Raw genomic sequence first — 14975 nt, 5'->3', positions numbered from 1 at the left:
ACACAAGATTTCACTTAAAAATATGGGCAACAACAAAAGATTAGAGCACAGACACACGTAGACTAAACAATTTGGCAGATGCTGACGCCACGTGGTGTATTATCATGGTTTATACCTTTTCTATGTCAGAAACAGAAGTCAAGGAGTTCCCCTTCAGGACCTCTGGTGCTGTGAAGGCCCTTAAGTCCTGCTGGGTGACATACTCGTCTGTGAATGAGATGTTGCCAGATGGCATGAGCAGGAGGGACCAGGGAGATATAATGAAGCCCATGGCTGAAGGGTCTGGAAATGGAAATAACATTTCAATGATTAGTTTGCCATCACGGTTGAACAGCAGAAAAAAATAAAAATAAATCATAGTTTCTTCACATAAATTCTTAGCCATTCCCACATATTCACACAAGGACAGCGTTAAAGTCAAGATCTGTGTTTTTAAGCTTCATACTAGCATCAAATTTTGTCTAAGCATTTACAGCCTGGATCCAGTGACTACACATATCCAACCACAGTGGATGTTTCTCGCTATGGCTTTGGCGTTTATGGAAATTCAAGATTATTGAAGTAAACAAAAACACATGTTGCTTTCTTAGTCGGCAAGAAAATAACAGTTGGGGCATGGTTGCAGAAAGGAATGGCCACACAGCGTAATTCTCTTTTCCTAAAAAACCACAGCCAGTGCGATGGTGGGAGAAGGTTTTAAAAATACACAAAGGAATGTTTAAGCAGCGCTGCAAAATTCTTTTCTTTGACTGATAGTTAACTCTGAGAGGAGCAGGGAGACGAACACAGGAATTTGATTTGAGGCAAAGCTGGTTTTTACTAAGTAAATACAAGTTTCCTGTTTAAAAACTCATGTGACCAAGATCTTACTCAAAAGTAACTGGTTTAGTATTAAGTCTATCCCATGCGAAGCTTTTGCTGACCAGACTGACTCAGCCTGAGCACATGCATTTCATGACAAATTTTAATACATTGCAGATATATGCAGAAATCATGCTAGAAGGATAGTGCTTGTCAAGCCAACAGAACACCATGCAATGCAACATCACATAACCTACCATCTTCAAATGTACGTTTTTAGCCTTTTGAACTGCTAACTAAGCTTAAGGAACAGGAAATAATTTTAAACAGCTATATTTATAGCCCATTCCGCTAGGAATGAGAACTAAGCAACTTATCCAGTTGAGAGCTGGTACCAAATTATCCAATTCATCAGAATCGTATGCCTCTAAGCTAAACAATGCCTTTTTATCAGTGCTGGCATGTTTTTTTGACAAGCAAGCATTACAAAATGAGACTCATGGTAGGTGATATTTTGAACACACATGTGCAAGCGTTTTTCCCCTTAACCATTCCTACAATGAGTCCAGAGATGAAGAAGAACTGCTTTTGAAGATACAGCGACTGGAATTTTCTTGGCCATCTGAGTGTCCATCCTGATTTTTTCTGAATCCAATTTTGTTTCTAGGAACTGAAATTGATAGCATGTGCTCTCATTCATTTATTTCTTCTTTAATAGAAAACTGAATTTGTGTTCTTAATAAGAACACTGACCACTTAACTTTTTCCCCCAAAGAGGCCCCAGGTCCTCAAGTCACTCTTACTCAAATAAAATCTCAAAGTGAAGTGTTTTACATAGTAGTAAAAGAAAATTAATGAAAATTAACTGGAGTATAAACTACTTTCTCTGATATGCATTATATGTCTGTGTAAATCTGCAATTACTTATCCGAAAAACTTGGCCATTGGGTACTTTGCAACATGACTTTAGCTGTACTACAAACACTGCTTACTCAGCTGAGCTCACAACTTTGCAGTCGGAGGTAGTACTTTGACTAAAATAAAATAAATAATAATTTATATTTTGTTACCACCTAGCCCTATATAAAAAAAGGAAATGGCAGATTACTGGTTACATTTTGGGTAGTAATCAGCCAATCACGTGGCAGTAACTCGGTGCATTTACGCATGCAGATATGGTCAAGACCCATAGGAGATCATCAGAATATGTAAGAAAGGTGAGTGACTCTGAATGTTACATGGTTGTTGGTGCCACACAGGATGGTCTGAGGATGTCAGAAACTGCTGATCTACTGGGATTTTCCCCACACAGCCATCTCTATGCTTCACAGAGAAAGGTTCAAGAAAGAGAAAATATCCAGTGAGAAGTACAGGTCAGACAAAAATGCTCCCCTACATATTAGCTGAGCATCATTTGGTTCTCACAGCCTATTTTTAGTATTACTGAACGGCTGATCTGGTGACTCAATCTATCACCGTTGATTGAGTCACCAGAACTCAATCCATGGTGGTGGAACGAGAGACTCACATCAGAGATGTGCAGCAGAGAAATCGACAGCAACTGTGTTATGCTATCATGTTATATCAGACCAAATCTCTGAGGCACTCCTCTAATATATAAATGGGACCGTGAAGAGAAATTCCTACAACAAATTAGAAACACTCACCCAGCACGTATTCAAACAAATCATTCTTATACAAATATACAAACCACTACTGTTTACACAAGAGAAAAAAAAAACCTGTGCTAGTGGTGTTTGACCACATTAGCACACTCAGAGTGGTGGAAAATCTTCACCCTACATTTAACCACAAAGACAATGACAAATCTGGTGCAAAAAGCACATATCCAACACACTTCACCAAAAAAACCAAACCAAAACCTATTGTTTTCTCTTTGTTTAAAGTGTTTCTAGTCATAAATGGCCAACTTCATCTAAGAGAACATCCAACACAAATATTAAAGTTAAATGGTTACTAATATTAATCCACTGTCATAAACTGTCTTACATAGCTTTTAACTATATAACAGCTGGCTTCAACATTTGCTAGTTAAATTGCAGCTTCTCTATGCAGTCTAAAACTATCCAACTAAAAATATACTCAGCATAGCAACACAACTACACAATAGCAAAACAAAAATTATGGTGCATTCATATCATTATTCTCCTACAAGTCTTGCCACCTAGCTAGTTCACCTTTTGAACTATTATATAAATTAACCACAATTTCAGTGGTCATGAGACAGAAACTACATGTATAGAGTCACAAGTCAGCTTTGATAGAACTGGTTAAAAGGTATGTTGACATGCCCCAAATGTTCTTCCCACGGGAAGAGATGCTTCCATCAGGACTTCTGAAAGAAAAGACTTTAAACCAGGATTCACTCTGTGTCTCTCCTAAAATGTCTCTGATTAGAAGAGAATATCATAAATAACTGGTACATCAATGCCATGTCAAGACTACTTTTATCGAAAATATTCCAAATATCAGTCTTTCATTCCTGTCCTTAATATCTTCAGAGCTTTATCTCATAAGACAATAAATTTCTGTATAAGAGTATTTGAGCATAGATTGCTTGTAATTAATGTTAAATATTTGCAGGCTACGCTGATAAGAGAGGGTTATTACAGCATTACCAGTACTGTCTGGAAATGAAACCAATCAGAAAAACTAGAAGTTGAACTCAAGCTGGTTCATGCAGACTGTAGAAATGCACAAAGTCAGTGGTTGACAGTTTATTTGACACAGTCCTGCCCTATGTAATCAGGTGCAATGAAATTTTGTCTTAACACCCAGGGACTGCAATGTCTGCTGACTCACTTCCTCTGACTCATATGTTGTTTCAATTTTTCTTAAGTTACAAACTGATATGATTGCATAGTAATGCATGATGATGACAGAATAAGTCCTCTACCTTTGATTCCATGTTCACCTACCTTTGTGAAAAAGTTCTTGGAGGCTCTCTGCACTCTGACTCAGCACTGCCCAGACCTCCTCTTCCTGGAGAGGACCTCCTCGAACCTCCAAGGCTTCTGCCAGAGACACATGCATGTTCCCTGCAGAAATACAGCAAGACGAACATTAAAAATTTAATTTACACAAAAAGACCTTCTGAAATCTAAAGAAATACGTATTTATGCCAGAATTAAGATTGCTGTCTTGAAATTTTAATGCTTCCATCCAAGTTTTATTTATTTTTTGAAACGACTGCAAAAACTTTAAATATTGTTTTCTGCAAACTTCCCCCATAAAGACAACATTGAAGCCTGCCCGTACCCTTTAATTTAATTGTTTTGACACCTCAGTAAATATCAATAAACATGTTTTTAACACCAATTACAATAGTTTCTGCGTTTTTCCAAGGGTAGTTGCATAAACAGAGATCATCCTCACTAACTTCTAATGCACACTATAAGTAGGCCTGAAATACGACATGATTTGCTCAGGTCAGAAAAGAGCTTCAAGAGTTACTCCTAGTAGTCTTTCAGATGGTGAAGTATAAAATATAGCAGACCTTTAATTCAGTCCATTCCATCAAATTTACTGATTACCCATCCACTGATGTTGGACGAGAATGCCTAGCTTGCAGTCTCCGCTCTAATTCATCCCAAAGGTGTAGAGGTCAGGACTCTGTGGAGGCCAGTCAAGTTCTTCCACACCAAACTCGCTCATCCATGTCTATATGGGCGTTGTGTTGTGTCCTGGTGCGCAGTTATGTTGGAACAGGACAGGGCCATTCCGAACATGTTCCCATAAAATACTCCAAAATGTTTTGGTATGCTGAATATTAAGAGTTCCTTTCACTGGAAGTAAAGGGTCAAGCCCAGCTCCTGTAAAACACAATACTACACCACAATTCCCGCCCAAACTTTACTTGGCACAATGCAATCAGACAATTACCGTTTTCCTGGCAACCGCCAAACCCATACTCATCTAGTCTAGTGGAGAGGTGTAAATTGTCGCTCCAGAGAACACGTCTCCACTGCCATAGGGTCCAGTGGTGGCCTGTTTTACACAACACCATGCAATAATTTGCATTTCGCTAGGTGATGTAAGGCTTGGATTTAGCTGCACAGCCATGGAAACCCACCCCATGAAGCTCTCTACGGACTGTCCTTGAGCTAATCTCAATGCCACATGAAGTTTGGAGGTCTGTAGTTATTGACACTGAAAGTTGGTGACCTTTGTGCACTATGATTTTACGTCTTCAAGTGCTTGATTTTATACACCTGTGACTATGGAAGTGATTAAACAGCAGAATTCAGAATGGGTGAGTGAATACTCAGCAAACAGAGATTTCTTGATTAGAAAAAAGAAAAAACCCAATCAGGCTCATGAGTGCAGACATTAATTCAATTGTCAAGCTTTGCAATGCAACAAGAATATTTTAATATCTCCATTTAACACATTCCTGGAGCATGACTACTTCATGACAAATGCATGATTGCGCTGAGTTTTGTTTTAGGCCAAGTATTTGACTAAATCAGACTTAAAATTATACAGATATGTTTCTGTCTGGTGACAGCACTTAAAATCAACTCCCCTCCTGCATGGAAATCACTTTCAATTAATTCTAGGGCCATACACACAAAAAAATGCATTTTTTTTAAATGTAAACTTTTAATTGGCTGGGATTTCAATACTTGCTTTATTAAACCACAAACACCTACAATAGCGCCTGACAAAATACTCTCAAAATGCTTTCAGAGGCACAGAAGTCATTTCACAAAAAATGCTAAGTATTTTTAGGTTAAACCCACACAGGAAGTCAACACAACAGGTAAGACAGGATAATAAAGAAGGAGCCTGCACAAATCCACAAGATGACACATATAGTTCAATCTAATTCATCTAAAATGGATTTGGTGCTCTCAAATTCAACGTTATCAAAACTCAGTGACTAAATACATGAGTAACTAAATAATCTACCTTAAAGGCAAGTCCCATAGTGAGACATTTCACTCATGCTACTCTGAGAGCTGATGTTATGCAAGAACCAAAGGTTACAAAACAAGGACACTTTCTATACTTCTAACAAAACAAAAATCCTAAATGTTGCAAATGAGCATCTTAGTTTGCCACCAATCTACTTTAGGAAGTCTTTCACAGTCAACTGGACGGTCTATGGTCCCTGTGTGTATGTTTTATTCCTTTATTCCTTTTCCTTTGTGTCAACAAGTGTGTGCCTTAAGATGTTTTTCTGCACGGTATGCAGAGGGGGAATGTGCATTTTAGCAGTTCCTCTGGCTTTTTATAATGAGCCAGCTAATACTTGCTAACACAACTAAACCATGAAAAGTACTTTGTGTATACACTACTCAAAACACCAACTACTAAGTGCACTGGCCTGGCTTCTCTGTGTGTGTAAAAAAAAAAAAAAAAAAAAAATCTGTTTGTATTTGATTACAAATACTACTAAAAGTCAGAAATCATTTTTATTCATGCACTAAAACTTCACTAGATTCCCTGTCATATAAAAATCACCTACAAAGACTATTTTAAATAGGAAAATAAAAAAATATTTGCTGGAAGATCACATTTTAACCACTTATTATTATTTATGTTTTTTACTGTCTCCACTGTGCAGCTGTTTACTGTTTTTGGACTGTTTTGGTTTTATGTACTGTAATGTGATTCTAACCTTTGTTCTAAGCTGTACAACAGGGGCTTGTTGTGAACCAGTATTAACTTAGGTGGGACAATTAAATGTATTTAATGTTGCATTTTATTTTTCCTGCATCATAAAAGGAATCAGTCATCTGTTTTACAAGAGAATCCGCCATAAGTTTTTGTTACTCCATATTTCTGCCAATGCAAGACAAAAGACAACTTGCATTTCTTGCAAGTCAGCAGCTTCCAGAAAAGTCATTTTTCACATTCCCAGAGGACGACTTCATGTTCCAACAATTTAAAGACTTCAAGGACCTTTTAATACATTTTTAATACATTTAAGATGTAACTGTTGTAACTTAAATACGTTTGGGTTTTTGACTGTTTACCCAGCTATAATAATTCTTAAAACGTTAATCGGAGCTCTTTTACCTGAAGATTAAAATTTGTTATCATTTGCTAGATTTTAGAAAATTATTTCAAAAGCCTAACCTACATATTGTCAAGATCATAAGCTGAGAACGGACTGAAACAATCGATAGATTATGTAAACATACAGAATAATTAGACTTTTACTCACCTGTTGAGACTTCACACCACAGTATCTCACACACTATACAACAACATACAGGCTGGTACAAGGTGCATAGTTAGCATTACTGGTTGTTAGCAGGATTCTTCTTGAATGAAGTAATTGCACTTTTTGGCACTTCTAAGATGCCTTACAAGAGGCAAATGAAAGTGAGTTTTAATTTTTAATTCACGCTTTTTAAATTTAGGCATAATTTAAATTTTTTGTATTGAAAAATCCAATCCATAATACAAAATGTTCCTTTCTCTTGTAGTATGCTAATAAATATATAAAAAAGGACATTGGGGAAAAAACCAAAAACGTCATGTTCAGAGAAAGCTAAAATATTATTGGATATGTGGATAACTTCGACATTCCACCAAATTCTATGATACTGTTTTAAAGGATCCATCTGTGAATAACTTTGCATGTTCCGCTTTCTTTTACACAAGCCAGCAACAACACAACATGTTAATTTACTAGCTATGGCTGCAATTGCCTTTTATGGAATTTTAAAAAATAAATAAATAAACCCAAATCTGCCAAGGGCTGTATATCCTTTTCCATTTGGCACTTAAAAACATGTGTTAGCCATCTTGTTAGATGACCTTAAACACTGACCACCAAAATTCTAATCAGTTCAGCCTTGTGTCCAAGTGAGTTTTGCGTCACATTTAAATATATTTCCTCAAAGCTTTCAAGAGATATAACATGAACATAATAGGATGTGCAGACATGCTATCAAACTGTAGCGGCATCCATATCTGCCCAGTGTTGGCGGATGTCTGCGTGTCAGCAAAAAGATTACAGTTAGTGATGTCACTGGCTGACGTTATCATGTCAATTTTCTAAATTTAAAAAAATAAATAAATAAAACAGTGCACTTATTTTTTTTTAACAATTTAAATGCCAAAGAAAATCTAAGAAATGCTAAATAAACAAAGAGAACAATTATTTGCACTGACACTGACTATTCACCATGTTGGTATTATAAAACATTGGTATTAACCCAGAATTTCACATCTATATAGCACACAGACTAAATAAATAAATACTAATAGAGCTTAACAATAAATGTGGAAAAAGGGGGAACATATTTCCCACTTATGATATACAATAGGAATAATATACGGTCAAATCAGCCCATGAAACAGAGCATCTGAAAATTACACTTTCTGTTTTAGTCAAAGCTATATTTACCTTAGACTTTTAGCTTCCCCACCCAATTACTGAGTCATTAATCAAACATATTGCTTCAAAGTGAAATAATGCTTTAATTTATTTAAGAATTATAGTCCTACATTTATTCATGTAAGAAATGCACAGATTTGTTCTCCTTGCTGACCGGACACAGAAAGAAAGCAAATATTTACAAACACGAAATATTACAACAATACAAGACAATGTATTTAACCAATGTATTTACCCCTGCTTAAACCTGCGTACATGATTTACATTAAATCTACCCTACAAACCAATGAATGAGAAAATGGCACAAGGAATATCTTCTTTTATCTGTAGTTTTTCTTTGTTTGATTTTTCTCTCCAGCTACTGTGCTGCACTGACAACTCTAGCTAATCTTCCCAATCGAGTGATGGAATGATACCAATGTAAGCAAAACAGGAAGCTCCAGTTTTACAGACTAATTTACCCTGAGCAGAAACTGTGAACTCATTTCACTTAGTTCAAACATAAACAACCATATTTGCAACTTCGTGCGCATGTGTGTCATATATAAATGGCTCTGTTGTGTTGGTTTGTAGTGCAATTTCTCCAGGATATAAAAATGTCACTGTAAAGCTGTAAAGCATTGTTGCTTTACAGCATATTTCCTGATATGCAAATATCGAGGGCAAAGCAACAGATTCAGGTGTGGCAGGTGTACTTGGTTAAAAATATGCATTACTGTGTTGCATTTATATAATAATAATGTGCATTTGTAGTGAGGATTTAAAGATGTAAAATTCAGATAACAAAAAAAAAAAAGGGGGGGGGGGGGGGGCTTTCACACAGAGGGCACAACAGCAAGAAGGAATAACCTGCCAATATCAAGCATCAGCCTTAATGCACACTATGCCTGTTACCTTGTTCTGGCATCAATGTACAACTAGCATTTAAATATGCAGCAAATGTAAAACCTTGTGTAAAGTAGCCCATGTCCTTTCTCACAAAACTGAAAAAAGTCCACACTAAAAACAGGACAACTATACACTCAGCCAGTTCAGCCAGTGTGGTAAAGACAACCTGATAAAATCTTATCATTTCAGAAACTGCACAGATTCTCCCACACAACCATCTCCACAACCCACAGAGAATGGTGTGAGAAACAGAAAATAATCCAGTGAGCAGCAGTTCTCTGGAAGAAAATGCCTTGTTGATGTCAGAGGCGAATGCACAGATTGCTTTGAGCAGATAGTAAGGCTTGGTCTGATGAGTCTTGAACTCTATTGCAACACTGAGAAATTCGGGTTAGAATTTGGCATAAACAACATGGATCTCAAGACAAAGGGTGTCCAGCTCAGTACCAATCAGTGTACCTAATGAAGTGGAAGTGAGTGAATGTATGTAGATGTGCTTGATCACAGCTTTGAGACAAGATTTCATTAATCAGAACTCAACACAAAAGTCCCACCAAAAAAGTCAAGAAATGAAATCCAAACAGGAAAACAAGCATAACTGCAATAAAAGATCAACCAAACAGCAGCCACTTAAAACATGTACTAGACTGTGTAATGTCACATTAAATTAATTTTCATCTTCTGTTGAAAAACTGTACTTAAAACATTTTTCCAAAGAGCTTAAAATCTTTCATATTTGGATCAGATATCGGTCTGACACGGACTCAAAGAAGTAGCTCGGGTATCTGTGGAAGCACTGAGCACTGGTAGCGATCTGTTCAGTTCCATATTGTTCTGAATTTATTTTGCACTCGTTGCTCAAAGGACAACTCAGCATACCACTGATTGTGTGAGAGGAGAGGTCTTTAAGGCAATCATAAATTCAGGCACAGTTAAGCCAATCACAATGAACTAAAATGAAATGGAAGCAAATAAATCAGGTAAACAACGTAAACAGTTTATCTTATATATCTTGGCCCTGTTAAGTATTTATTTTTTTAACCAAACAATGCCAATATAAAACAAATGTAGACTTTCAACCAGTTCCAGGTATTAGCATACAACCAAAACGTATCTGTATCAGAACCGCCAGCCGAGATAGTGTCCCTGCCTCGTAAGTTGGCAGCCAATCAGATGTGGCAAAGACACAAAAAGGAGCTTAACAGCAACCATGTCCACACCTAATGTTTCATTTGAAATTTGACTGCATTACATGATATTACTGCTCTGAAGTGTTGCCAGCACCAAGCACCTGTGTTTTCCTCTTTCCCTTGGACCACACCTTTGGCCTCATTTGGTCTAATGACACTCAGTTCTTTTGTAAATTGCAAATTTCACAACTGAGAAAAAAGAAAGAAAAAAAAAATCACAAGAACATGATAGGAAATATCCAAATATCAGTACTGGTGACTGGCAAAAACATGGCATTTACCAGGGTCACTGGCTGATATATCATATTACATAATATCATCAGTAGCAGAAAGCATCTGAAAATCCATTTTCCCACCTTTTTGTCACCAGGAAACTGAGAGACCTTGGACTAAAACTTTCATGACAACTGAGGGAGTGTTGTTGGGTGACTATGTGTGAGGATGAGAGAGAGTAAAAAGGGTTTTACTTAATCTCTTAGGTCAGCTGGAGAAATGTCAAAGACCATCGGTCTAAAATCACACCAAATTGTGAGCAAATCCCATTTAAGTGGATAATATGAAAAATCCAACATGCTTGTGGTTCTATGAAACTCTCTGGGGATAGAAGTGTTACAGAACCCATTACCATCCCCTAAGAAGATATCACAAAAGAAAAGCCATGTACCAGTGTTGTTATGTCTGGCACTATGAACTCATATGCTATAAACTGGGTCACCAGCCTGTTCTAGCGCTGTATTTTATTTCTGAAAATAATACGTGAAACAGTTTCCTTTCAGTGAATCTTAGCCTGGAGAAGAGGGTTAATGAGTAAGCAGGCCAAAATTCTTATGCAGGAATGCAGGTTAACCATTCTAGCCATCAGGAGGCGTGAAGTTGGAGGCGAAGTGGGATACTACCCATCTTGCTCATTACCCATGAGAATGGGGAGAGTGGGTGCTGTGAAGCCCGATTGTTTTGTGGCCCTTGTTATTTTAACAGAGACCTACAGTGGAATGTTTTTTATCCTCACTCAGGCTACTGTGCAGGCCAGCTCCTCTCTCTCATTGGACTATGGTCCTGCTCATTATTGAGGGTGCTTAGAAGGCAGCGGGCCAAATCAGCGAGAGCAGACAGCCTTCACCACTTCAGCGCCCCATTCTCTGTTTTCCAAAGTGTAGAAATGTTTGTTCCCAGAAATTCCTCTGAATTCCCATACCATAGCTAGAAAAAAAGGGGGAAACTAAACAAAGATTAGTCTGCTGCTTTTCGTGTTTAAAAGCCTAGGCTACAGTCACAAGGATTTTAAAGAAAATAATCCTGGAAACGTGATAATGTTCTTTACTCTGCACTTTTCCTTTCCTCCCACCTTCCTCTGTCACGGCTACCAGTCCACAAAATGGATTTGAAAACAATCACCTGCAGCTAAATAACAGAAGCACACATAATTCCAGTTTCTCCTGCTGTCTTCCAAGTTCATCCCTCAGCAATAAACAAAAATCTAACCCTGCTCAAAATCATCTGAAAACAAGCCTAGCCACACTTTGGGGGCAATGTGGCATAAAAGCACCAGATTCCACTCTTGCGTCCAAAAGCACAAACTAATAAAGATATGAGAAGGAATGTGTTCATATCCTCCAAACATCAGACCTGTGGTCTCAGCTGGCAAGCACATCTGGAACAGAAGCTGGTAAGAGGTGGTGGGGAGGGGTTACCCTGCGCCAGGACTGAGGTGAAAATCGTCCTGAAGGTTTTGCGTGCCAGGAAAATTCAGTACCAAACTCTGAGTGAACCTCTTTTCCCCGAATCTTACTGTACAGTGCAGCCTGCAAGCACATGATTCAAATTTAAAAAACACACCCGTGTGTGTGTGTCTTGAATTTGAAGAAAGGCTTGATCAAGATATCTTTCGCGAACACGCCTTATGACACAAGCAATGAGAATTCATACATAGCTAACTAGGCTGCACACTACTGAGGTGATAAAATGCAACTTTAAGCCAGAATTATGGTTTGAAAACCTCAACCTTCACTACCTGTTAAAGTAGCTGATGTGGTGCTCCTTACTGCGAAAATTAATCTGCTGTTGTATTCACAGCTGTGTCCCGCTCATGCTTGCTTATGAAAGAAACTGAGCAGAGCAGGAGTGACTCAACTAAATAAAATGGGAAAACCCAGTGGTGAGTTTTCATTATTTTTGACTGACGTACAATCAGTAGACATGCTTTTCCACATTACTTATGAATGTCTAAACAGGGATGCTTATAATTACAGCAATGGGACCAGTACCTTCCAAGTACGTCCCGTCTCTTAGCGTTGGTGTTTGTCTTGTTTTTTGGTTGTTTTTGTTTTTGTTTTGAACAAAGCTTGGGTAGGAACCAGAAAAGAGAGCTTAGACTATTTTGTTGAATATCAGCCCAGCTCTGGACCAACAGCCCTCACTTCTCATTTTGGTCTCTACCTCATCCGTTCCATTTCTGTTAATCACAGGGTTGCTGTGAGTACAGTGACATGCAGAGCTTGGTTTTGCAAAAAAACCTCACTCCAGCTCCCCCCCACCTCTTCCCAGCACACACACACACAAACCCAACCCACTGTCTATATTCCTATTTTTTCCTCTTTTTCTTGACGGTGCCCCATTACAGCCACTTTAAACCTGGTCAGGCACACAGCCTAACCTGATCGTTATATTGTCTGCAAATTGACCTCTGACCTTAGGTTAATTTCCACAGAAAAGCGGTGAAGTTAAGGGGGAGGGGGGCCAAGCTGCCTTTCCCGATAACACTATACCGCTTCACCTTTTGTTAGGGTTTGGAAGGAGCGTATATGCTAAAATGTTATTCGGATTTCTCATAATTATCCAAAAATTTCCAGGTAGAATCACTTGAAATGAGTCAGTCTGCCACGATGTGATTAGCTTAGAGATGCCCCATTTGTCATGGGTTCTGGACTAAGTTAACAAGACATGACGCATAACTTTTAAGGTCGAGACGTATTAGTTAAATATCAACAGTGCAGCCTGCTATTAGTTCTGACGATGTTAGTTTTGTTATTAGTTTAAAAAAAAAAGGTGGAAAAGACATAAAACCTCCGGTATTTGAGGCTCCTCACGAGTTACTCAATCCCTCGGTTATCCCGGTTTGGCTAAAGTTAGCTAGGACACTATAAAGTTTGTTTACATCACTTTCTGAGCGGTTCATAAAAAAGCTTACCGGCCGAGACGAGCTACAAAATCAGCTGTGAGGGAAATGTTGGTGCTCGGACGAGGTTATGAGTGGGCATACAAACGGCACCAGACGCCATCCCATCCACAAAGCAACATCTTGGATCGTAACTGTCGGCGAGGCAGGCAGGCAGGCGGAGAGGCAACAGGTTTACCTTTCCGCGGAGCAGTCACCTATAAAAATCCACTTCCACTGAAGCTGGCCACAGCGAATGAAAAAAAAAAAAAAAGTAAAACTGTTCTTCTGAAACTCCTCAGAAGCTGCGCTTGTTGGCCACTAAACAGTACTGCTCTCACCACCAGAGAAGCCAAGTTACCATTACTGCTGAGGAGTGGAACAGCCCCTCCCTTTGCGCGTGGGCTGACTGGAAGTAACCAGACACCTTACTGTGGCTGTCTATTGGCTCTCCGCGAGGGGACTGTCATTTAGCCGTTCCTATAGTAACACAGTACCAAGTCATGGAAGCAGAGTATGTATCCAGATCGCCGACGTTTCTTAAAAAAATGCTCTTATAAAATTAAATATTGTCCACTGAGATACATTTAATAGTTGTATAAGAACGAAGTTTTTTTTTTTATTACTTTAAGATAAATTTCTCTGAAATACACCACTTCCATAGGGTTATGTATGGTATGTGTGTGAATCTGTGTATTTTAATATAACTGAAAGGCTGTTTTTAAAGAGTTCTTAAACCATGGGAAATTATGACGGACCCGACCTGTTTCCTGTTTAAAATAATTCCAAAATTAACCATGATTTCTGTATATCCCATAACATCAAAATGAGTCAACTAAGCAGTCAGGAAGCAATTCACTGCTGAGTACTTCCTTCCTATAGGTGCTCTTGTCTTGATGAGCTATTTTTGTGGTTTACTTTGCGCCATCTTGTGACATTTATTCCTCATTACAACCCTTAGTAGCCAGATTGTGGCCAAGGGTTATCTCTGCCTGCCTGTGCCTGTTAGTGCTAAAAGACATGATTATTATCACCAGCCATTGCCTGCAGTGATAAGGCTTGATTACTTGACACTGATTTTCCACTTAGATTGAAACCAGTATTATCATTTCAGCAGATGATGCCATTGCATATAAACCATTTCATTTTTTGCGTGGGCATGTCTCTGTAGGTGCATATTTAGTCTATTTCTGAATGCAATAAGACAAATATTTTTGCCATGCCTTATATTTTTAGTCTTATCTGTAGGAATTGTTATACTTTTATACGTATAACAGTCTGTTGGTGGGGATCTTACAACATCAGCACTAGATCACCAAGCACAACAACTCAGTAACAGAGACAAATATGTTGTGAAAAAATAAATAAATAAATAAAGGAGAACAAGAACAACGAAACCAGTACAAGAATCATTAATACATGATATGCCTATCCATTATGGCTAACTATTATGACGCCCTCAATAATCTGATAGGCCCATCAAAGAATATGTGACAGAAGATAAGATTGCCTCTTTATTTTCAATTCAAAGCATTTCTGAGGATGCTCAGAATCATACTCAATCATT

General features: G+C 38.1%; 1 protein-coding gene across 5 annotated transcripts in view; it reads right to left on the bottom strand.

The window, feature by feature from the left end:
- Positions 1 to 13834, bottom strand: part of ptpn13 (protein tyrosine phosphatase non-receptor type 13) — a 50051-nt gene extending 36217 nt beyond the window's left edge. For 4 of the 5 annotated variants that reach the window (XM_085463972.1, XM_085463974.1, XM_085463975.1 and 1 more), the window contains exons 1-3: positions 13442 to 13503; positions 3741 to 3860; positions 116 to 282 (exon numbers count right to left, since the gene is read on the bottom strand). In XM_085463972.1, coding sequence (XP_085320098.1) covers positions 116 to 282; positions 3741 to 3855 — 282 coding nt within the window. In that variant the 5' untranslated portion in view covers positions 3856 to 3860; positions 13442 to 13503. Of the gene's footprint in view, positions 1 to 115; positions 283 to 3740; positions 3861 to 8374; positions 8405 to 13441 lie in introns of all 5 variants that reach the window. The other variant, XM_085463976.1, reaches the window with a different exon arrangement.
- Between the last annotated feature and the right edge of the window lie 1141 nt (positions 13835 to 14975).

This window comes from Copadichromis virginalis, linkage group LG7 (assembly GCF_057382275.1).
Source record: "Copadichromis virginalis isolate Kocher_CV1m ecotype Utaka linkage group LG7, C_Virginalis_male_GT1.1, whole genome shotgun sequence".
NCBI classification, from domain to species: Eukaryota; Metazoa; Chordata; class Actinopteri; order Cichliformes; family Cichlidae; genus Copadichromis; species Copadichromis virginalis.
This window is presented reverse-complemented; position numbering and strand designations above follow the sequence as displayed.